At 32.7% G+C, this 25,572-nt stretch overlaps 1 protein-coding gene across 7 annotated transcripts in view; it reads left to right on the forward strand.

Annotated features, from left to right (window-relative positions):
* LOC145680771 (paired box protein Pax-6-like) overlaps nucleotides 1-22,451 on the forward strand; it is a 559,249-nt gene extending 536,798 nt beyond the window's left edge. For 5 of the 7 annotated variants that reach the window (XM_081751760.1, XM_081751763.1, XM_081751761.1 and 2 more), the window contains 3 exons: nucleotides 871-1,155; nucleotides 13,582-13,775; nucleotides 20,346-22,451. In XM_081751760.1, the coding sequence (XP_081607886.1) occupies nucleotides 871-1,155; nucleotides 13,582-13,775; nucleotides 20,346-20,858 (992 nt within the window). In that variant the 3' untranslated portion in view covers nucleotides 20,859-22,451. The remainder of the gene's footprint in view (nucleotides 1-870; nucleotides 1,156-13,581; nucleotides 13,776-20,345) is intronic. The other 2 variants (XM_081751759.1, XM_081751764.1) reach the window with 2 other exon arrangements.
* Nucleotides 22,452-25,572: the final 3,121 nt, after the last annotated feature.

Genomic DNA, 25,572 nt, shown 5'->3' on the forward strand with positions numbered 1-25,572 from the left:
AAGAAAATTAAAACCTGTTGTTTACGCTTCATCAATGAGACCTCATGGCATCATCCCCGAACGCTTGTTTAATCTTGCCGGTCCTTTCCTCGTGGGATTCTTCAAGTTTGACACAAAATTTTATACAGTAGCGTTGTTCAAATTTTCCAGTCATTTTGTCAAAAACGAAATTAAACGCCGTTCATTTACATTTCTTCACTCATTGGTGGTGTCTGCCGCCGATTGATTGATTGTAGATGGTGAACAACAACAACAACAATACTACTACTACTACTACTACTACTACTACTACTACTACTACTACTACTACTACTACTACTAATAATAATAATAATAATAATAATAATAATAATAATAATAATAATAATAATAATAATAAATGCGCATTAGGATGACATACGGTGCAGCAAACCCATCTCCTCAACTACATTTGTAGATGTCAAAAAAAATTAGGGTCGGATACTTTTTCTGAAATCTCAGACCACCACTGATCATGTAGCCTACACGTAGTGTTCTTGCTTCACGGAACATTGACCTTAAACTATACATATTTTAGAAATAAATAATACCTCTGCACAGCCTACGCGGGCAATATGTCCAAAGGTAGATCTGATTATACTTACCCTTGTTTGCAATATTTTTTTTTCAGATTCTGTGTATATTACCTATTTTAATACATGTTACTTGTTTGGTTCTGTTGTTGTTGTGAAAAAGAATATTTCCATACCAATCACGTATTGAGTGGGTTTCTCTATTGCGTTCTTCACTTACGCACAGCCTTTGTTACAAAAAGTTACGGTTTCGTTAGCAATCGAATTTTAATTTATGAGAATTTTATTGAATCTTTTCTTGGTTTGGTTTATTTTACAGGTGTGTGTACTAACTCCACGGCTCCGAGTGTTAGCAGTATTAATAGGATCCTGAGAAACCGTGCGGCGGAGAGAGCAGCAGCGGAGTTCGCTCGTGCGGCAGGCTATGGACTGTATCACCCGTACGCTTTCCCCTGGCACCCAGCGGCTGCACCTCTCTGGTCACCGTTAGCTCCCACCTCATCCGCAAGTGCCGCTGCGGCTCTAACGCCTGGAGCAGCTGACGCAGTTGCGGCTACAGTCACTTCTGGTACACCCCCTGATCTCCTTGGACCTCGATTACCAGGTAAGAATAACTTAATAGGTACTTTTGCTTCAAAGCTTTTTTTTTTTTTTTTCGATAAAGCGACTGCGTCGTGCACATACGTTAGGTAACGAAAGTTGGTACCGGCATGCACAGTTTGTTTTGTCATTATGACGAGTCCTCGAATATACAAGAATATACATGTACTTTTTTCGTTTTTATGAAATTCTGGCTCTATTTTAAAAAGGAACTGCATGATAGTTTTCTTGTCCTTGGTAGTGTAGCTCCAGCAGGGTTTGAGTTTGTGACCATGAGCACTAACAATCAGCACGCTAACCATAAATAAATAAATAAATAAATAAACTACTGGACATATACATAGTTTATTATTTAACTCTTCCTTAGAGAGTGACTTCCTACCAAACTCGACAGGTAGACAACATTTGCGTCAAAGCTACATTTTAAGCCATTGGAAAGCATATATCCCGTTAGTGTGGAAAGTTCAAAAAAAAAAAAAAAAAAAAAAAAAAAAAAAAAAACTACGTTAACTAGCTGTATTTACATTAAACGCAATTAAAGAAGAAAAAGGGGGCACGGTGGTTCAGTGTTAGAGCGTTTACCTCTGGTGTGTGGGATAGCTGGTTCGATTGCCGGTGAACTAAGTTTGTGGTGGACAACATTGTGTCCGTGAGTTTTCTCGGAGTACTCCGTTTCCTTCCACTTTCTCATTCCGCCAATTCTTCCATCATCATTCACTTGCCTTAATCATCCTCTCCCTCACACTATAGGGCATAATCGTAGGACGTTCAACTGAAATATTTGATTTGATTTCATTTCATAAACATGAAAAATAGAGTAGTCTGGCAGCCAGTTCATAAGATTTGCAGAGTACCTTGCATTTTGGGGTGACCAAGGTTTTTTAATGTTTTCTTATAGATTTTGATGTGCTGAATCCAAAACTGCCGGGTGCAACTCTGGCACCCTTGAGCATTTCCCACAAAATTCACTAACGATTTCCCATTCCCCTTTTTATTAAACAATCGTTGACTTCGGGGAAATTATCTGTAACTTCAACAGTAGTTAACGTAGAATAAAAATTCAAACCTCGTTCTGCTTCTAATGAAACAGTCTTTCCAACTATGTTAATCACTTGGGGCTGCGACGAACAGCAAATGGAAATAAAATGGGAAATTCTGGAAAATTCCCTCCAAAAGCATCTTTCAGCTCTTAATATCCAAAAGCCGTACCTCGAATCTCCATCCGGAAAGAAAATATTTTTATATTTTCATGAACTTTCGACACTAGTAAACAATATTAGGAAGGGTACCGCCCTGGCACCCTTGAACATTGCCCACAAAACTCACAATTTCCCATCATTTGATTTTACCAAAAAATTATTGACTTCTGGGAAATTATCTGTAACTTCTGCAGTAATTAACGTAGAATAACGGCTCAGACCTTGTCATACTTCTATGGAAACAGTCTTTCCAACTATGTTAATCACTTGGGGCTGCAATGAACAGGAAAATAAAATAAAATGGGAAATTCTGGAAAATTCCCTCCCAAAGCATCTTTCAGCTCTTAATATCCAAGAGCCGTACCTCGAATCTACATCCGGAAAGAAAATATTTTTATATTTTCATGAACTTTCAACACTAGTAAACAATATTAGGAAGGGTACCGCCCTGGCACCCTTGAACATTTCCAATAAAACTCACAATTTCCCATCATTTGTATTTTACCAAAAAATTATTGACTTCTGGGAAATTATATGTAATTTCTACAGTAATTAACGTAGAATAACGATTCAGACCTTGTTATGATTCTATGGGACAGTCTTTCCAACAGTGTTAACCACTTAAGGCTGCAATGAACAGGAAAATAAAATAAAATGGGAAATTCTGGAAAATTCCCTCCCAAAGCATCTTTCAGCTCTTAATATCCAAGAGCCGTACCTCGAATCTCCATCCGGAAATAAAATATTTTTATATTTTCATCAACTTTCGACACTAACAAACAATATTAGGAAGGGTACCGCCCTGGCACCCTTGAACATTTCTCACAAAACTCACAATTTCCCATCATTTGTATTTTACCAAAAAAATTATTGACTTCTGGGAAATTATCTGTAACTTCTATAGTAATTAACGTAGAATAACGGTTTAGACCTTCTTATGCTTCTATCGGAACAGTCTTTTGAACAATATTAATCACTTGGGACTGCGACGAACAGGAAAGGGAAATAAAATGGGAAATTCTGGAAAATTCCCTCCCAAAGCATCTTTCAGCTCTTAATGTACAAAAGGGATGGGGTGTATCTCCTTCCGAAAGAAATATTTTTATATTTTCATGAACTTTCTACATTTGAAAATAACCGTACACATGTGAACCGTAACCGTGCAATACACACTTGAATAATTAAAATTTAAAAGGAATTTACATTTATAGAATTGATAAGTAGCATAATAAATGGTACAATTATCTTCCTCATATAATTTGGGCAGTAGGATATATTAGTACTTGTATTCGTTTTTGTTTTTAACAATTTAAGTTCAGTTTATGATTGCTGGCTAAAAGTTCATTGATTTTAATGTTTAAATTTCCTTTTATCTTTTTATCGTTATTAATTCTAACGTTCCTCCATGTATTAATTCAACCTTTTATATATATACAGGTAGCAGCCATCACATAGACATAACAATTTTTAGTGAACATATGGGTGAGTTTACAACTAGGGATGCACACGAGACAAGTCGAGACAGGATTTTTCTGACAAAATTCGAGTCGAGACACGACTCTTCCAATAGAGAAATATACATTTTCGAGTCGAGACATCAGTTTTACAGCACATTTTCGAGTCAGGACAGCCACAAATCTTGTCTTGTGCGCATCCCATCAATCTCCTCTGAACCAGAGGTGAAACGGATTAGTAGATCAGATGCAAAATCTTTCAATTTTCGTACTGCGGGTCTATTCTGTGGAGAGATCTGTTCCGATCCTGATCCTAAAAATCCAAGTCGATGGCGCAGATATCACCTTCTTAGAACGGTCTATCGTCCAGGGCAACCGACTATTCAAGAAGCTATCCTCAAAATATGTGATGTTAGAAATGACGAATTATCCGAAGCTGTTCGAGTGCTTGTAAATGGAGCTGTTAGAGATCTACATGCGGCAGACGCTCGTTACCACAAAGACTGTTACAATTAATTTTTGTCCAGTAAGTCAGCTAAAATTTTTTCACTGAAACGCAGTATAAATAAAGGAAGTGACGGAGATGGAATCAACGCAGTCACGACAGCTTTAAAAGAGGACACCTCTCGTATTTGGAACTCCATCGAAGGTTACCATCTTTATCAACAGAACGGTGGAACTAGAACTGATCGTCTTGCAATTATAAGAGATGTTCAGGAAAGAATAAGTAAAGACCTTCTAGTATTGTGCTCTCCTGGTTATACAGCATTCCTGCCTTTAAAAATCAAGCTGCTCTTGCGATGAATATATACCGAAGATGATGACGATGATGGAGAAACAGTAAAAGAACTAAGTACAAAGATAATGAATGAAGTGAAGAAGCCTGATGATAGATTGAAAAGTTACGAAACTACCCACTCTGAAGACAATATTAAAAATAATGTTAGTGAAACTTTACTTTCCATATTAGAGATGCTTGGCATTACTGAGCTACCTGCAATACTCATTGGAAATATGGTAATTGCAGCATTGACAAAACAGCCAACTACTCTCCAGATTGCTCTTGCTATGCTTTTGAACAACGAACGTCTCATTGACGAATTCTATAAGTCTGGAATCACTTGTATTTACAGTAAGACCCTAAGATTTAAAACATCAGCTGCAGCAGAAGCCAACAAAGCACCAACTTTGCAAGGACTTAATCCCTCAACAGACGGATTTGTGCAAGCTGTTGATGACAACTTCGACACGTCTATTTCATCTCAAAATGGCCTACGTCAAACTCACAGTATGTCTTTGCTGATAACTCAAGTGGAGAAGTCATGGAGTTGCAACAGTAACAAAATTTGTCGCATTACAAAGGGAGAAATGAAGGAACGTGTGACTAGTGGAGTGCCTGTACACCGGTACATAGGGCCAAAAAATCTACCAATGCCACAACATTTCTCAGTAAAATAGGTGCCAACTCTAGCATTACTTGCATCTCAAGTTTATTCAGTGTACAGAGCACAGAGAATAGATTTCGAGTTTTTAAAGTCGATCATTAGGAGTCCTGAAGTCACTCATGAATATGGTGGCTATAATACAAGAAAATCAACAGCCATTAAACAAGTGTTAAAAGGACTTAGCTTGAAAAAATTGGGGTATCAGGAAGAGATAACCAGTGATATAGAACAAGAAGCAACTGACTTTGTAGCTGCATGCTATGGTGTAGAAAGTGTGAAGTCTATGAAAGAAGTACGTATTAACGTTTGGAAGAAAAAAACTGCATCTGTTCACACAAGAGCCCCACTACTTTGCTCTCTTCCACCCACGTCGGAAGCTTTTAAACAAAATGTAAAGCGCGCACATCTACAAATGCTAATTTGGCTGAGTGCAGACAGGGCAGACTCACCAAATGTTGATCCAACTTGTTATGGATGGACACGTGATGAAACAACCAAATCGTTAAGGCCAGTTATGCTTCCTCCAAATGTTGAGCCAGCTCCTGCCGATGTACTTCACCTCATCAAATGTTCCTGTTCGTCAGTAAAACCTTGTTCAACAAGAAGATGTAGTTGTGTAGGTAAACTACCTTGTACAATGTTCCGTAAATGCTTTGATGGTAGATGCTACAACAAACTAATCACGTACACACATAACGACGCTGACGAGAGTGAAGAAAATAGTGAGGCATAATATTACAAATAAATATGATATACTTAAGTCATTATGTAAGTTTATCTTGAATAACCATTTTTTACAGCTAAGTGTGGCTTTTAGAATACCACTAGAACATTCATTATCTAAGTGTCCGAAACCTCTCGAATTACAGGTGCTACATTTAAATCAAAATCATAAAAATCGAAGAAAGTTATAAGAATATTTATTTTTTTAACGTAAGATTTATTAATACACTGATAATAGAAAATTTTGGAACAGTCTAAATACATTACATTCATGCTTAATAAAATTGTCTCGAAATTGCAAATGTTGCCCTAAGGGCTGATATCGTTGGAAAGATTGTTCGAACTAAAGCAGAAAGGGATGAAGCATTATTCTTTGTTAATTTGTACAGAAGTTCAAGGTACATTTCCCGCAATGAACTATTTTTAATATAGATGATGGGAAATCATGAGTTTAATGGGAAATGATCAAGGTGGCAACCTTTCTAATATTGTTTACTAGTGTCGAAAGTTCATGAAAATATAAAAGATATTTCTTTTTAGGAAGTAGATACACCCCATCCCTTTTGTACTTTAAGAGCTTAAGGATGCTTTGGGAGGGAATTTTCCGAAATTTCCCATTTTATTTCCCTTTCCTGTTCGTCGCAGCCCAAGTGATTAACATAGTTGGAAAGACTGTTCCCATAGAAGCATAACAAGGTCTGAACCGTTATTCTACGTTAATTACTGTAGAAATTACAGATAATTTCCCAGAAGTCAATAATTTTTTGGTAAAATACAAATGATGGGAAATTGTGAGTTTTATAGGCAATGTTCAAGGGTGCCAGGGCGGTACCCTTCCTAATATTGTTTACTAGTGTCGAAAGTTCACGAAAATATAAAAATATTTTTCTTTCCGGATGTAGATTCGAGGTACGGCTTTTGGATATTAAGAGCTGAAAGATGCTTTGGGAGGGAATTTTCCAGAATTTCCCATTTTATTTCCCTTTCTTGTTCGTCGCAGCCCCAAGTGATTAACATAGTTGGAAAGACTGTTTCATTAGAAGCAGAACGAGGTTTGAATTTTTATTCTACGTTAACTACTGTTGAAGTTACAGATAATTTCCCCGAAGTCAACGATTGTTTAATAAAAAGGGGAATGGGAAATCGTTAGTGAGTTTTGTGGGAAATGCTCAAGGGTGCCAGAGTTGCACCCGGCAGTTTTGGATTCAGCACATCAAAATCTATAAGAAAACATCAAAAAACCTTGGTCACCCCAAAATGCAAGGTTCTCTTTCTCTGCCACCAGACTAGAGCGAGATTTTAAAACTACAAGAGTTTTTTTTTTTTTTTTTAAATGTATACATTAAAATGAAATACTTAAAATTTTACAACGAAATTGAATTAGTACTTTATAATACAGTATAATAATTACGAACATACCGGTAATTTCGACTGTAGTGATCATAACGACGGAATATTTTGTTTCCTTAAATATAAACATTTAGTAATAATAATAATAGTACATAACACAAGTCTGATGGTAATATTTTTAAGGCTTTTTTCTAATGAAAGTGTATCACGCTCTGTCTGATTAATGGCAAGTACCGTTCGTGACTAGATTGCAAATTAATGTTCCCACACATAGGATATAACCACTATGATTTTCAATTTAAGTCTGAATTAGGGATGTCAGAGTTACTAATGTGTAATAATATTAAGAGATAATTGCTACTTATATGGGGAGATGTATATATATGTGTATGCAGTATGTATATACGCGTACTATCACCATCACACTTTTGTCTTGTTAAAATTCATATGTAACTCCGGATAGTGTGTGTGTGTATGTTGGGAACGTACAGCTTGCTTTTCTCTCGACGTGTTCTCCAGTAACCAAAAGGAGGGAATTTTTTTTCACGACTTAATGAACAGGTACCATTGTTTCGAGTCTGACGCGCTTGACAATCAAGCAATCATTCTTCAAGAGTCAAAATGTTCTTCAGCTCCATTCTCGTTATTCATTGTCGCCAATCAATTGGTTCGCGAACAATGCCACCCGTGGTTATACGGAATGCAATCTTGCCTTCACCATTGATTTTAAGCCTTTTTTTCTTCACCTTTCCATCTCCTCCTGTTCATAGTCTATATACGTATAGGCTATGCTTTGTTAACAACAGATCAACCTGCACTACTCTATAACACAAGGCTATTATTCAATCTGATACTGATTACCCTGGGACAGTCTGTTGTCTTCAACTTCCTGTTCTTAAGCTTTCTCTCTCTCTCTCTCGATTCTTCTGCGGCCGATTTTTTTTTCGAAACTGATTCAGGAGAGGTCATATACCTCAATAACCAACAACTATTATCAGCAGGGTGTGTGTTAAAAAAAAAAAAAGCTATCAATTTGAATTGTTAATTGTCAAAGTGACACAATTTTACGTGATGCATGACTAAAGTTCCAAGATAAATAAATAAATGCTCTTAGGTTCTAGTTCGGGTCGAAATACGATTGACTTTCCAGAATGCTGATAAAGAACAAAAACATCATTCATTGAACTGGGATTCTTCTTCTTCCTCCTCACCTCAACCATAGGTTAGTGGGCCACATGGAAATTTTAAAACTTTTCTCTCCATACGGAGAGCTGTTTTATACTTTAATAAGGTCTCTTCTTCGTAACTGCATCTAGATATTCTATCCTTGGTCTTGCTCTTTCTGGTTTTCCTTCTCTTTTCCCTCTATCAACACGGTGATCAAACCGGAGTGCCGAATAAGATGGCCACGCATGCTGTTTCTTTTTTCCTATAATCTTCATGATCTGTCATCCATCATTAGCTTCATTTAGTACGTCTTCATTTTTTTTTCAGTCCATGATATGCACAGCATTCGCCGCCAACACCACATTTCAAATGCTTCCAGCTTGGATATTTCAATTTTTCTGGGATTAAGGAATTTAATTCCTAATACAGGAAAAGAAATTACAACTGTAATATGTTCATGAAGCTTCCTTCGGTGTAGCATTGGCGTATCAGATCTATCATGACATTGAGCTATTGTTCCATTTAACAAACAAACAAAAAGGCCGATATATATATATATATATATATATATATATATATATATATATATATATAATGAAATGTGTTTTTGCCCAATATGCCAAATCGAATTTCTTAATACAAAGATAGGTAAACTTCTTTAAGGAGGAGACCAAAGAAAACAGAAAAACTTTAGGTAGGTCAATACATTTTAGTATTATAAACAATAGTGAGTGGTCCGCAGTGATGTCAATCTGTAGGAAAAATCCCACTTTGTGGGATTTTTAAACATTAAGTTTTCGAATAGGGATAAAGGGAATTTTCGCCAAAAATTAGCAGCAGCATATATGAGATTTTTCATATACTTATTTCATCGCCGCCAATAAAATTCTCTATGAGCAGGATGTAGGCTAATGACGCTTGAATAAACGTGAAATCAGTGCTAATTGTCAAATTTTGTTGGACAGTGTGTGTGTTAGTGTGAAAGTTATTTATGCAGGAACTAGTGAGTCTCAAAGAAACAAGCACAAGGAATTAAATTGTACTCTGGAGTTTAAAAAAAAATCCCGAATACAGGAAAGTAAATTAATCACCAGGACACAAGGAAAGTGATGGAAATACTAAATTCTGATAGCAAAATTTCATCCAACAATTTCAACAGTCTCTTTTAATTAAGAAAAGTGCTTATTAGGAGTTAGGAAGTACTTATTAGGAGGTACTTATTAGGAAATACTTATTAGGAGGTACTTATTAGGAGTAAGGAAGTACTTATTAGGAGTTAGGAAGTATTTATTAGGAGGTACTTATTAGAAATTATTAGGAAGTACTTATTAGAAGATCGAAATTTACGAATAATTCACTCAAATATTGATGAAAGTAAAAGACGTACAGTAGTTTCAATTCTTCATATTTTATAAATGACGAAAATTTTGTAATTAGTATAGCGAGTGGGAAACTTAAGAGCAAAATGGGAATTTCTGCCTTTCGAGATAGGATTTTATAACGTTTCAGGCTGGCATCACTGGTGGTACATTAAACAACATTCTTGCAATACAAAGTCCTATTAATGATTGAAAGATGGTTATGAAGTAGAGCTATATTCTTTGCTACAATCTTAGCAGCCAATGCACCACTCTCAAATATTAACATAACGTCTTAATATTGTGAATATATAAGTAAATAAATTATTGTGTGGTGATTAAGCCAAGTAGACAAAAGGAAAGAAGTAAAAATAAAATAATCGAGAACTATTTATTTTCCTTTATTCTTCTCTTTATTCGTAAGATTAGAATTTAGGAATCATGTCGCGGGCCAGATTGAACCTTTGCAAGGGCTGCGTTTGATCCGCGAGTCATAGTTTGCTCGTCACTGTCTTAATCCTTACTAGGTATATCCACTCCCTCTTCCTCTTAATTGTCAACAATTCACTATATTTAAATGCAGTATTATCAAGTCCATAGAAGAAGCTTGCTGCATGTAAAGATGTTTAAATATTACCGAATTTATTTATCAGATTTTTAACAAGAAGAAACATCTACCAAAGTAACATAAAATATTTGTTTCATTTGTAAGTAGACAAAACCACCTTCATCTCAAGGGTAATTTCTAAAGGAGCAAATAAATTTAAAAATAAAGAAAAAACTGCAAATTCTTGCTTTGTATCCTTCCTAATTGCTGAAGGGAAGTTCCTTCCTGACTCTTCAGAGGAAACATAGATTTTAGTAATGGCTTTGTAACGCGCATAGTCCGTTTACTCGGAAAGTTCCTACACCTACACAAAACAGTAATGTTTGCAAAGTAGATAATATTAGACTCATGCACGATTCTTTTGTTCAAGCATTCATGTGCATTTTAGTTTGACCTTGAGTAAATCAACTCATAGATGTGCATAATATATACGAGGGAGAATCAAATGAAAACCGCAATTATTTTCCCCCACTATTTTACTGCAGGGAGAATGTTTCCTTGTACATTATTTTTCTACATAGTCCCCCTCCCAATTCAATGCACTTACGACATCGAATAGGAAGTGATTCGACACCGCGTAAGAAAAATTATTTTGGTTGACTCTGTAGCCACTCGTGGACCACCGATTTTACGTCTTCATTAGACTTGCACTTTTGTCCTTTAAGGGGTTCATGGGATCCCGGGTTCAAACCCTGCTCCCACCAAGTGAACTTTCAAACACCGTGTGCGTGGGTTTCCTCGGGGTTCTCCCGTTTCCTCACACTTTCTTCATTCCACCATTTCATTCATTTCTCATCATCACCGTCTCCTTTAACCTAGCCGGCATAAACGTAGGACGCAAAACTCAAAAAGTCCAGTTCAGATGGATCAAACATGTAGATATCTGATGATGCCAAATTTGGAGAGTATGGCAGAAGTGGGAGGTACTTGAAGCTTGGACGTTGATGGTTTTCATGGTTACACGAGCAGAATGAGGACGGGCGTTATCATGTTGAAGCGAAAGATCTGCACTTAGCAATCCCCTTCACTTTGTGCGTATTGCTTGCTTCAAATAATTCTTGAGAAAGTCTGTGCAGGTGGCACTAGTCACTGTGGTACGTGGACATTTAGTGTTCCAGAGTAGGATCATTCTTATTCTAGAATAATTCAACATGCCTTTCCCTGCGGAGGGCTGGCTGCGACAAAGTGAGCTATTATATCCTCACGCTCATAACACTTCAACAGCTCTTGACATGTGTCAACCCGATGATCTTTCAGTTCTTGCGCCAGCTGTCGAAAAAACAACCAGGTGGACAGTTTTCTGTAGCGGAGTTCGATATGCACTATGTGTTGTGCTGAACCAAAGAACATTCAAAAAGGAAGCCATTACAGCCAGGATAACACGCCAGTTTTCCTGAATAAGCCGATCTGCTGCGTCTATGGACTCCTCTGTCACAACTCAATGAGTCTGACCCAGAGGGGGAGCATCAATCAACAAAGTCGTACCTTCTGTGAATTTCTTACACCTCTCGTATACTTGTTGTTATGACATACAAGCGTCCCCATTCTTCGTCTTCTTTCTCCGATGAAAATTAACCTGTTTCACACCTTCACTCCATAAAAATCGAATAACTCGACGCTGTTCCTTCTTGGTACAACTGCGTAGTGGTGCCGCCATATTGAATTAGCTGTTACTCAGCTTCAACCCCATCTACTGGCACTGCTTCGTACTATCAACTCGAAAAGACATCAAGAATTGTGTCTGCAAATTTTCGAATGCCTAGAAAACAAAATATGGCACATTTGCGGTTTTCATTCGAATCTCTCTCGTTGCTATAAAAATGCAGAAAAATGATAACGACATTCCGTGAAAAAGTAGCAAAAGAAACTTCAAATAATTAAGAAAATTTAACGTTCTCTATATGAATGTTTTGAAATTACAATGCATTGTATATTATAGAAACCTAATATGCTAAACATAAGTAGGAACCTTCTTCGACTGCAACGCCCTATGATCATGCGCGGAGGCTAAGGAAGGCAATGCTGATGAGACAGATTATAATGGTGGAATAACGAAAATGGGAGGAAACGGGAGAACCCGAGAAAACCCAGTTTTATTTCGTTCCAAAACCTACTTGTCAGAGGTTGAAATTGAACCAGAGATTACACTTGCCTAAAGTCTGAATTAGAAGGAGCCGCATTACGGTTAATCAAACATCTCCATTTAAATTTATATAAAACTGCAATATCGTAAAATTGATCGCAAATATCGAAAGACTCACCGGCATGATCCACTCTCGTAGATTAGAGAAAGTGAGCAGAAAACTCACACTGAGGATATTACATGTATTAAATCTACCGTAATATGAGGATATACGTACATTGAAACACTAGTATTGCAAAGAAACAAACTTGATTTTCAAGACATATCAAGGAAAGAAATCGAAAGAATATAGTAATATACTATCCATAGAATAACAATTTAAAATTTGTATTTCTGTGCTACATACAGTATTTAATGTTATGGGGAAAGAATAGGAGTTGCTATGTAACAGTATATTCCTTTTATCTATATCGAATTGAAACAAAAATTATTTTCCTGGAATAAATGAAGTGAAAATTTGGGCAACTAATCCACACTGATAGGGAGATTTAAATCAAATAATAGTAACATATCTTTGTCTTTTTCAACATCGTTAAGTTAATAATTGATACAAATGTACCCATTTATTATATAAATTTTCTTTATTTTTCTTTTCTCGTATATAAAATTTCATTATTTTTCTTTTCTCGTATATAAATTTTCTTTATTTTTCTTTTCTCGTATATAAATTTTCTTTATTTTTCTTTTCTCGTATATAAAATTTCATTATTTTTCTTTTCTCGTATATAAATTTTCTTTATTTTTCTTTTCTCGTATATAAAATTTCTTTATGTTTCTTTTCTCGTATAAAAAATTTCTTTATTTTTCTTTTCTCGTATATAAAATTTCTTTATTTTTCTTTTCTCGTATATAAAATTTCTTTATGTTTCTTTTCTCGTATAAAAAAAATCTTTATTTTTCTTTTCTAGTATATAAAATTTCTTTATTTTTCTTTTCTCGTTTATAAAATTTCTTTATTTTTCTTTTCTCGTATATGAAAAAAAGTAGACCATGAAGGGAAGGATGATACGGCCAGCATAGACTCAGCCGAACAACCGAAATTCCGGCGGAACAGGACAACGTTTACTCCGGAACAACTAGAAGAACTGGAGAAGGAGTTCGAGAAAAGCCACTACCCGTGCGTCAGTACTAGAGAACGATTGGCGTCAAAAACTAATCTATCCGAAGCCAGAGTTCAGGTAAATAAATCATCCTATATATATTCGTTTTCCTATCTAGCTAATAGTAGTTACGATGAAAACCTGTAAATAACATAATCGATTTCTAATAGAAGCTTGATCAGAGATTTTTTTTTAAAAAAAAGTAGGGTTTCTATTATTTACAATAACTGAATTACAAATAACTTATCTACAACACAAAATATAACACTGTTTCTTTATAATATAATGAATTAGCAATTATAATCCCGTAGAGCAGGTTTTTCAAACTTTTTTCAACTGGGGCCAACTTTTATTAGTCAGAATGTCATACAGACTACTCTATTTTTGTTCTATTTGACATAATTTCTTGAGCAGACACCGATATATTAGAATATTTTTTTTTTTAAAAAATAGCGATAATCTTAATTTTGTTCTTAAGATTTTTTATTAAGATTAGGCGTTAATAGAAGAAATTGCATTTTAATTTTTTAATAATTGAAATCTATCATGATATTTTATTTTATCATGATACATCTGTATAAGCTATCAGAATTTGTGTAATCTTTACCTTATTAAACTAATTTATTTATTAAATAATAAAATAAATAATAATTATTAAGTAAAATATATTTATTTATTAAACTTACTTATTAAAAATCTGTTATTTAATCTTCTATACCTGTTCGAATTCTTAAGTAAAGTTAGCAATATGCAATTGCTTTCAATTTTTATTAATTAATTAATTATTATTTAATTTTTTTCCGTTTTGGCCTAATGTTCAATCTAAGAAAACCAGAAAGTACCTCGAAGACCACAGCTTAAGAAACGCTTAGCTTCGGGTTGTACACTTCTTAACTTTTAACTGACTACTATTTTAATAAGATCCAAAAACCAGATATTGTTAATTTGAAACCTGCCATAAAGTAATGTAGTACATAAAGTATTAATGTAGACTATATTTGTTACAATAGAAAAATAAAATCTTCATAAAAAATGGGTGACCCTGATTTTCTTCCATAACTTTGATGGTTGTTTAAACTTTAGACAATAATTCCTCAGAAAGGCTAGTTTGTTCGTTTTGTTAGTTTGTTTGTCAAAAGCACATTAGATAAAAGAGCATGAACGTCTTCTTCTTTATGGTCAATGAAAAGTGCGTGTTAGTGAAAAAGTTGAAATATGGACGTCAGTCTTGATCTTGAAACAGAACATTTCAAAATCTCGATCTTCTTTCCATTTTCAAAAGGTTCTAGAGTTACTTTAAGTTTCTCTTGTTTCTTTACTCATATACAGTATAAAAGTAATGCTTCACATTTACAGGTCGTAATAGGCATCTATAAATCTCCTGCAATACGTTGAGTTGTAATAAAAAAAAGAGAACAGATTATGTTACCTACAGGTTTCGTTGTAATATTTTATTATAAGTATTACATCCACTTTACGTTTCACGAGTAAAATAAATTTTATTTTTCAAAACTAATTTACTTTCCTAAATCAAATCAGAAATAAATTTTATCATTATCACATTTTGTCCAATATACTTTTCCACTTGTATTTATACCAACAGAAGTACCTATTCATTTTAATAGTTCATTTGATATTTAGCATAGGTAAAAAGGGTTTATTACAATATAGTATAGATTTTTGTTTTTGCATTAATCTACAATCTTTGTTAACTTTACAAAACATAACTTCTTATTTATGCCTTGTAAACAGTGTTCAACATGCGTCGTAAAACAGAGTGGAAAAATCGCATTCATTATTATTTTACGTTAGTACAATATAAAATTTACGAATGCAAAGTCGAGTAATTTTCACAATAATAATAATAATAATAATAATAATAATAATAATAATAATAATAATAATAATAATAATAATAATAATAATAATAATAATAATAATACAGTGTTTATAACTTCCTAACCGTATTTGTCACTTTTACCTTACTTGTAGACCCTAAATCTTCAATAACGCTTCAAATTTATCTGAATTAACTGTATCTTATAGTTAATGAACCAATTACAACGCATTTTGCTACGGAGTTTCTTGTCTCTTTTCCCGCAGAATAACCTTAAATTTTAATTCAGTGTATAATATGTCTCAAAGCTTGTTAATATTAAAAAGAGAAACACATTTTTCTCTCTTTCTTTTAAACGAAGTACATTTTATTCTTAAGATAATTAGAGGAGAATAAATTTAAAGAAAACTATTTTACATATTTAAATTAGTATTACAGAAAGAAAAACATATGAAATTGTAATAGGAGTGAGTGAATGGCTATTTAATTGCGTCCTGAAGAAAGATGTGAATCAAATAATTACTACAAGCTTGTCTTGACCAATACTTAAAGGAAGAAAGAAAATAAAACGAAATGGAATCATTGTATTTTATCAATGAATAGAAAAAGAATTCTTTTGTCTTAGAGTAACTGACGTAATAGATTGGTATTGTGAGCAAATTAGATTCCTATATCTAATTTTATATGCTTTAATTTCCATACGCTCTTCTTTGAAGTTCATTTTTTTTATATATATATCCCGTTTCGAAATCGTTAAGACTTTTTTATTTTTCTTTTTTGTGCATAAATCGACAGATTGTAACAATCATGTTTTCTCCTTTTTCTTGTTCATATCATACCGTTGTTAATATTTATAAGTCTAATTTCTCATAAGTCTCTCTAATTTTGATTACGTCAAGTACTCTTACGTATCCGGTCCATATACAAGGAATAATTGCGGCCCTATTGTTGGTTTCCATCCATTCTCAACGGTCATAGCAATGAAAGATGCAATTATTTATCTCTGCGTAACTTATTTAAATATTCTCTCCCAGAAAGGGAAACATGAGATTAGATACAAGAAGTTATTCTTATGCAGGTACTAATTTTCTGTTTTCCTTTTATGAACTCTTTTTTCATAAAATAAGAACTACGAGAAAATAGGAAATGGCAGATTAATTAACATTGCTAAAGATATTTGTGCCGCTTGCTTTATATCCACCAGCATACAATGTTACATATGTATGATTAAAATATTTATGATTTTACCGTAGTTTGACAGTTGCTTCTTCTACAATATTTAAGAAAAAATTTTTTGTTTGATTATGAAAAGTAAATATAGGATAACGTAATATTTGATAATACTTTTGTATTTAATTCTTATTCATTGAAGAAATATATTTGTATCATATCTTAATTGAAATCTTTAAAATTTCAGATTGATTTTGCAGTGGGTTTTAACGTGATTGAAAAAAAGCACACAGTTGATCTTCACTCCGTAGACATCCGATTCTATGCTTGACTATATATTTATGACTTCGATTTTTAAAATTCAAGGCCTATATATTTTTAATTTCTCATTAAAAACTAACCATTAAGTAAATTTAACCAAAGTTACTTTAAAAAAAGAAATTGATCTGATAGCAGATATAGATATGATAGATATGATATGATATAGAATCCATGTGAATAACAATGAACTGGCAAATTGAAATTTAAAGTTACTAATAAAAAATAAATCTTCGTTAATGATTCATGGTAAATAATTTACTGATGATAAACAAAAAAATAAAATAAAATAAAAATAAACAGAAACTCTACACACATATGATACAACAAACTCTACCTAAAGATCGATATTACAAGTCGCATATCTATGTTTTGAAAAGTGTCCCTATAATGCCTTCTTGCCATTTTTTTCGTTAAAATTTATGAATCATTCATTATCAGCGAAGTGCCAACATTTTTCATACCTTTATTATATTCTCTCTCTCTCTCTCTCTCTCTCTCTCTCTCTCTCTCTATATATATATATATATATATATATATATATATATATATATAGGGGTTCTAAAAATGGCGCTCATGGACCACAGAGCACTATTCTACAAGTCATAATAAAGCAAAAAATATTTATATGCCTTTCGTGTCCTTGTCTGGAGACATGAATTGTATTATGTGGCAACATTGCAAATAAAGAACCATAGAGTAGATCTACTAATCTATCAAATAGCTGCATTAGTTTTTGCACATGGCAGTTTAAGTCGAAACAGATTGATACTAGCATCACTTACTATCGATCGATTTCACTGATTTGTAGAATGATGATAATGATTCCAAGTTAATATGCGACGTTGCTACGTTGTGGAATTTTGATTCCCCATTGCGGCTGAATGAGGCCCCTAAGGTCAAATCATCACATAACATTTTTACTTTATTTTGACCTGTAGAATAATGCTCTGTGGTCCGTGAGCACCATTTTTAGAACATCTGATATATGTAATTTAAACATTTTTACTTTTGAATTTTATTAATTAATATCTATCAATAAGTTAATTTTAATCCAAATTTAAAGAAACTCAATTAATTTAAATGATAAATACTGTAAGGTGTCAATTTTACTGAAAGTTATTGAAAATTTTAAATTAGGCTTTCATCTTACTTTTGTCTAAGATATTAATTGACCAGTTAATTTTATAAATATAGTTATATATATTATAATTCTCTTACACAAAATCTAAAGCAATAGTATTAAGTATACTTCGATTCTAGTTTCCTAAGCATGTTTCGGTAACCAGAAATGCGATATTGCATCTTTTTTTATTTTGTGATAAAGCTTTGTTTATTTTTTGTGTATAAATTTAGTTACTAATTTTTCATTCCGGGTCTCTACCTTTTTTCAAATACTAAAACTTGAGATGTCTGATAGTTATCGAAATTTAAGTCTTTTAATTTTTTAAAGAACACTTTGATTTCAAATATCGTATATTACTGAGTGCTTTGTATGAATTATTGAACATGTAATATAAATTTAGTTCAATAAAATTTTCAAATAATGAATAAAATATGATTATATTATATGATAATTTTTTTTAAAAAAAAAAGCACATCAGATCGCAGCATAAGAAGAGTTTTCTCAAGTTTTAGTTCCTATGATATGGATTTGCTAACACCACATACAGTGATAAGAGGAATGTTATAATAGTAGATTTATTCAGTTGGTGATAGTGCTATTGGTACAATTTGTTTACATACAATGGATCAAAGTTTCCATACTATTTCATTCAATCAAAAATAAATTAGGAAAACATAAATTTAAACTTAAATTTGAACTAATTAACATTAGCATGAATCCAAATTCATAAAACTGTCACTTTCCCCTCTCGAAGAAGCATATATCTGTAAATCATTGTTTTCAAATCTTTTGAAAGCCCCTAAGGGCCATGAAAGGAACATGTCCAATAATAATCATAACTATAATGTGTTTTTTGAGACTTAAAATTAAGAGAAAACTTCATCTTGATACGAATCGAAGTTTTGGGCAATTCATAAGTTACATATAACGAAGAATGTTCATTTAAATATATTTTAATATTTTTTTCACTGTTATAATAATATTACCACACTTTCTTCCATTCCAATATTTACTTAATTTTTGAACATAAAGATAATAATTTTCCAGATTCTGCAGGACATATAGAAAACTTATTAAGGAATTTTTAAAATAATGACTTTTCACAATTAGAATTCTTCATTGTGTTTCCTTTTATGCAGCGTTCAGCATTAAGAATCATGCAATACTTGAGCAATCCACAAAAGAGAAGTAAATACTAACTTATTATCATTAGAACATTTCTCACTAAATGTGTGAAACTGCACTAAATTAGTTTAGTAATATAACAGCTGCATCTTTAAAATAATTACTTTAAGTTAACCATCTCGAAGAAATATATTTTGAGTATAATTTCTGACTCTTCATTAAGTTTACATCTAAAAATAATAACATATTTTGATGTAAATAGTAATGCATTGTAGCCTACAGTGCGTTGATAGCTTATTGTTAACAGCACATAAAAAAGGATTGACATGATTTCAACACAACTTCTCAATTTAATAAGTGGTTCATGGAACCCAGTAACTGTTTTCGCAATGATGACAGTCCCTTTGGTTCGTGTAGAGGCGTCCTGAGGATCCATGAATTACAGAGGGAAATATTACTACTCTAGATGAAGGTTGAAGTAATAATAATAATAATCTTTTGTTCTGTGTTAAAAATATACAAATTTCAAAATATTCTTACTATTACAAACACTTAGTAACAATTAAATGTTGGCAGTGCAAACTTAATTCAGGAGTAGAAGTATGAGGACGAGAAAATATTTTTTAAATTTCTCGCCCTACAGTACACTTAAATAACACAGAAGTAGAAATTTTTACATTGGAATGACATAAAATAGTGGATTGAAAACCAAACTAAAATATCAGGAGAGAAGAGTCTTGTTACCATTACAAATTATATATATATATATATATATATATATATATATATATATATATAATATGTTTGAAATTTTGTAACGGGAATAGAAATTTAAAAATGACTTCCTAGTGTTGTCCATTAGTTAGCTTAAAAAATCGATAATGATTCTCATGAAATAGCGAAAATATTTCCAAAATTTATTTGTATTTTCTAATCTTATCACTGGTTCTTGGTGTTGTAATATTAATTGGTTTTATTCTATGAACCCTTAAAGAAAAAGTCATATCTGAAAAAAGGTAGAGACCCGGGTGGTAAGATGAGGAACTAAAACCCGTGTGTACTTTTAACCCAGGTTTGGTTTTCCAACAGACGAGCCAAATGGAGGCGCCACCAACGCATGAACCTCCTAAAGCCTTTCGGCATGCCTGGCTCGCCGGGAGGACGTACCGCTTCCACCCCTGGATCCCCGGAAACCAGTACACCCCAGAAATTAGTCCCTACAGTCCAGATGGGAGGAGAAAATAGTGCATTTACACCAACATCCAAAGTGACGCCAACGCTATCATCGGCAACGTCTCCGTCTCCAATGATATCTTCAGCATCAGCTTCTGCAGCATTGGCATTGGCTCATGAAGAAAGTGGACATTCTCATCAAGGGTATTCATCATCCTCAGACACTGAGATTAATGTGAACGAATCAGATGATGATGAATATGAACGAAGTTTAGCTTTAGCAGCGTTACGACAACAAAGGTTACAACAGACTCATTACCCCCTTCCTCCGGCGTCACCCACAACGAATAGTCCTTTATCTAGTAATAACAGTAATATTAATGTTACTGACCCTGATAGATCTGAATCTTGAAGTTGCTATAAGACTTTAATTATTATAATAAATGTGAATTAATTAAATAATATATAATAAATATATATTTACATATAGATGAAGATGATGATAAATGATGTTTGGAAACGTTAAACAAGAAAATATCAACAACAAACAAGAAGTGTTATCATGTGTGCATGTATGAACAAGTATGTATGTGTGTGTATAAGATTTATATTATATATATTAAAAAGGACATTAATAAAGGATCTTATGAACAAAAACTTATGAAATTTAAGATAACAATGACAAAGAGATTTATGTGGAAACTTGAAGGGTGTCAAGCATATGATTTGTGTGATAAATCTTGCAAAAATAAATATCATGTTATAAGTATAGTATGTGAAATGTCTAAAAGTATGAGGAATATATAAGTACGTGTATGTGTGTGTGTGTGTGCGTATCAAACAAAGCGTGAATGACTGAATGCTGTTGCGTGTGTTTGAATCATGTGCGATTCTTGTTTCCTGTGGGATGATACCATATATACTATATATATATGTATGTATAGCATGTGTTGTTGTGTGTGACATTTGTTGAAAATTATTGCCAGTATAATCATCTTTCCCTCTTTCTTTCTTTAATTTATTTAAAAACGAAAAAAGTGTAGTTTTTATGATTTCACTTCATTTAATACTTCTCATCATGATATAAGATTATCCTGAAAGAAAATGCCTCATAATCAAAAGTTTATATATATATACATCAGATTATACGCACACTATGCATACATACATACATATATATATATTTGTACGTATATATAACATTAGACAAATTAACACAAAATGCTCACACACATTCCAATGTTGTGTTTTTCATGGTATGTGCAAGGATTAGGTAGAAAGAAGACAGGTGTAAAATAAAGGAAATAACAGTAATAATAATAGAGATTATTATAAACATAACAAGAAGAAAATGATATGCACAAATATATAGAGAGAATGCTTTTTCATTAAAACTAATTAGGTTATAATTTATACAGTACGCTAATACTGGGGATAATTATCAAATCAGATTTTGTTAAACAGACAAAAAACTGTAATGATATTATTTATAACTGGTGTTCTGAAGACATTGATATGGATATAAAATAAGAAGATTGGTTTCTTTTCACTGAATCTTCTCTGTTTAAAGAACATGTTTTTGAATTATGAAAAAAATGTTTTATAACTTTTCTCCCATGAAAATTTTGTAATTTTTATTTTCTCCCTCTCTCTCTCTTTTGTTACTAATGAACAAAATAAAAAATAGTGTAAAATAAACCTACCATTATTACTATGTGTTGTTTTCTGTGTGTGAGAGTGTGTTTTCTTTGATCTGTGCATATTGTATGGAAAATATGTGACTATTTTTGATTGACATAATGCAAACGATGATTGAAAAAAATATTTACTGTGTTATACAATATTAGGTATAATAATAATAATAATTCTTTGTCGCATGTGTCTAATTATGTGTGGACAAGTTTTTTTTTTCGTCAAAACATTTTAAAAATTAGAAGAAAGAACTATATAATAATATTATTATTTATGTACATTATGAACAATAAAGAACAAAATTGTTGAATTATTTCATTAGAAATTACAAATAATAAAAATTAGTAAAAGAAAATCAGTAACCTTACTTTATAACAAAACCTCTTATGTAATCATTTCAACCATTATGAATAATAGGCTAACTTAATCAGATTCTTTGATCCTGCAAGTACACACTGAAATCTATATAGAAACGCTTTTAAATTTATATTATGAATTAAATTTGCACCACTGATGAATGAAGCTTGATGTAACTAGGTAAGTTCAGTTCCTAGTATCATGTGTTCAATCTTTTCTAATGTAAGTTGTTCTGTTGCGAGCAGCATGTTCTCTGCAGTATTGTTTGATTTCAGAAACCAATGAAAGGAAGATCCTCTGTGCTAGAAATTTACATGGCTGTTCTTTAAAAAAAAAAAAAAAAAAAAAAAAAAACTCATTTTTCTATATTAACCCTTTGTACTCATTTTATATTTCCCGAATTTGTTTGAACTCGCTTGAATTAATTTGCTAAATTACAGTGTTTCATTTACAATGATACATTTTCAAAGTGTAAAATTTATAACATTGACGCCATGTATTAAAACAAGTGTGAAAATCATGTCCACTAGATGTAGTAACATCATATTAGGACTAAAGCAGTGGTCACCAAAATTATGAAACTTCTGAGCTACCGTAGTAGTGTGAGCTACCAAACAAAAGAACTACCAACTCTTTTTTTAAAATCTTACATTTGTTTATTGCCTATAAACTTACATTTCTAGTAAATAAAAAATCAATTTTAATTAATCTGTATATAACAAAAAGAATCTGAAATTGAATTGTACAGAAGAAAGAAATTGAAATATAGATAGTAATAAATAACAAATGTAATAACAAGTTTTAAATCATACATTAACTTTAATGAGAAGAATGGAACTCTTTTTTTTTTTTTCATCGAGTTTTTTTTCTGGAAGTCGAATCCAATAGATTTAGCGACTTTTATCCCAAATTGGCAACACTGATTAAGGGTGGGCAACCGAAGCGTTAACACAATCTACTGAGAATGTCCCCGCGAGCTACTAGTAGCTCGCGATCGACAGATTGGTGGTCACTGTATTAAAGCAACATTGGACGAAATCAACAGCAAAAACCATGTTTAGCATGACTTGACATCAGATTAGTACGGACAAAATAAAGGGACGCATTTCGTAAAATTAAGCGACATCAGATTGGTACGGACGCATTCGACAAAGAAGCGCAAAGGGTTCGGACATATTTCAGCCGCACAGTTTTAATAATTACTCCCAAAATATTATGCAAAATCGTCTAAGTACTCCATGGTCTGCTTCATAGTCCTAGTTGTGTACATTGTGTACCAAAAAGTAAATGTGATTTGAAGTATTAATATTTCATTCTCCTTGCTTTGAGCCATATTCTCATTATTTTCTCAACCTATGTATTTAATTTTATCTATAGTGTATGTCAAAAAATCAATTAAATTTCGTATTAAACTTCGTTATTTCAACAATAATAGCATAAATTTTAGTTAAATATTTTAAATACTTAAGTGCTTCCGCTTACATGAGTGTTTCAAATTTCTATTCCACGTGAATACGTAAGTTTTGCTATTGAAACGATGTCTGAAGACAGTTAGAGAACGAGCTGCGGTTAGAAAATTAGGCATTGTGATAATGGAACCAATGTATTGACCAATCCAAGTCATGATTTTTCGTAAATTCTGACACTGGATAGCTATCTTTAACATTATGCATTTACAAAGCATGCTATTATAAATGATTTGTATACGATTGTTTAAAAATTACGTATATTAAATACAACATTTTTCTATTATGTTATATCACAAGCATAGTTCGGCGAGGAAGGCATTCGAAGAAAAACAACATATTCTAACTGGAAATGTCGATGTAAAATTCAAAATAGAAGAAAAAAAGAGGATGATAAAAGCATATGTATGGAGTGTGGTGTTGTATGGATGTAAGGTATAGACTATAGGAGAAGAGGAAAATGGGAGTGCTAATGAACAATGTTAAAAATTATATGGGTGGATAAGATTAAAAAAAAAAAAAAAAAAAAAAAACTGAAAGGGTATTGGAAATGGTCGGAGAAGAGAGGAGTATACTGAAAGATATTTCAAAAACAAGAAATAGATGATTGAACGCATTATGGGACATGGAGGAATCATACTATTATCTATGGAAGAAACGTTAAAAGAAATAATACATAGAAAACATTGATTGAAATATACAGAACAAATAATACAAGAGCTAAGGAAGATAAAATTGAAAAGTCTGACAAGGATCAACAAAAAATTTCACAATATGGCAAAGTCGTAGACTGACTTTGAACTATTAGGAGGATTGTTTACGAATTCATCAAGCAATTACATCTATTTTCGCCAGATGGCAGTTAAAGCTGGTAGATGTTGATACTCATCATCATCATCATCATCATCATAGGTGTTCTGCCATTATTGCCAGGTCACTTGCCACAACTGAGAAGCTTCCATGCTTCACAGTCTTCTGCTAACATCTTCGTCTTCACGTATGATTTCTCTGTTTTGATATCTTCCATTAATTATAGTCTTTTCGCCCCCTCCCTCTCGTTCTTGTCACTATACCTTTGACCACGTCCCTCATAATGCAATTCTTTCTTAGCTAATGTCCCAACCAGCTTCTCTTCTTCTTCTTAATAATATTCAGAAGTGTTTCCCCCATCATTTATAAGATCCTATCATTCGACCCAGCTAATTATCTCCATTCTTCTCCACACTCACATTTCGAAAGCTTCAAGTTCTGTTTTATTATTTTTGTATCATGTCCATGTTTCTGACCCATGCAGTATAATACTCCACACGAAGCATTTTATAAGTCTTTTTCTTAACTCTTTATTCAAGGTCCCACAAAATAGTATTGTCTTCCTTCTAAAGGCTTCTGTCACCATTCATATCCTTGTTTTTATTTCAGCGTTTACATTTCATATAATCACTATGCAAATAAGTCAATTTTAGCCATATGTCACTATGTATTTCCAGAAGCTTTTTTCCATGAACCTAAAACAAACGACATTGCGCGTTCACTGCATGAAGGAATAATGTCCACTTTTGGGACATATTTTATCTTTGAAATCTCTGCAGCTCTCTATAGGGTTTGAAACAA

This window comes from Thermobia domestica, chromosome 3 (assembly GCF_964235325.1).
Source record: "Thermobia domestica chromosome 3, izTheDome1.hap1.1, whole genome shotgun sequence".
In the NCBI taxonomy this organism is placed as follows: domain Eukaryota; kingdom Metazoa; phylum Arthropoda; class Insecta; order Zygentoma; family Lepismatidae; genus Thermobia; species Thermobia domestica.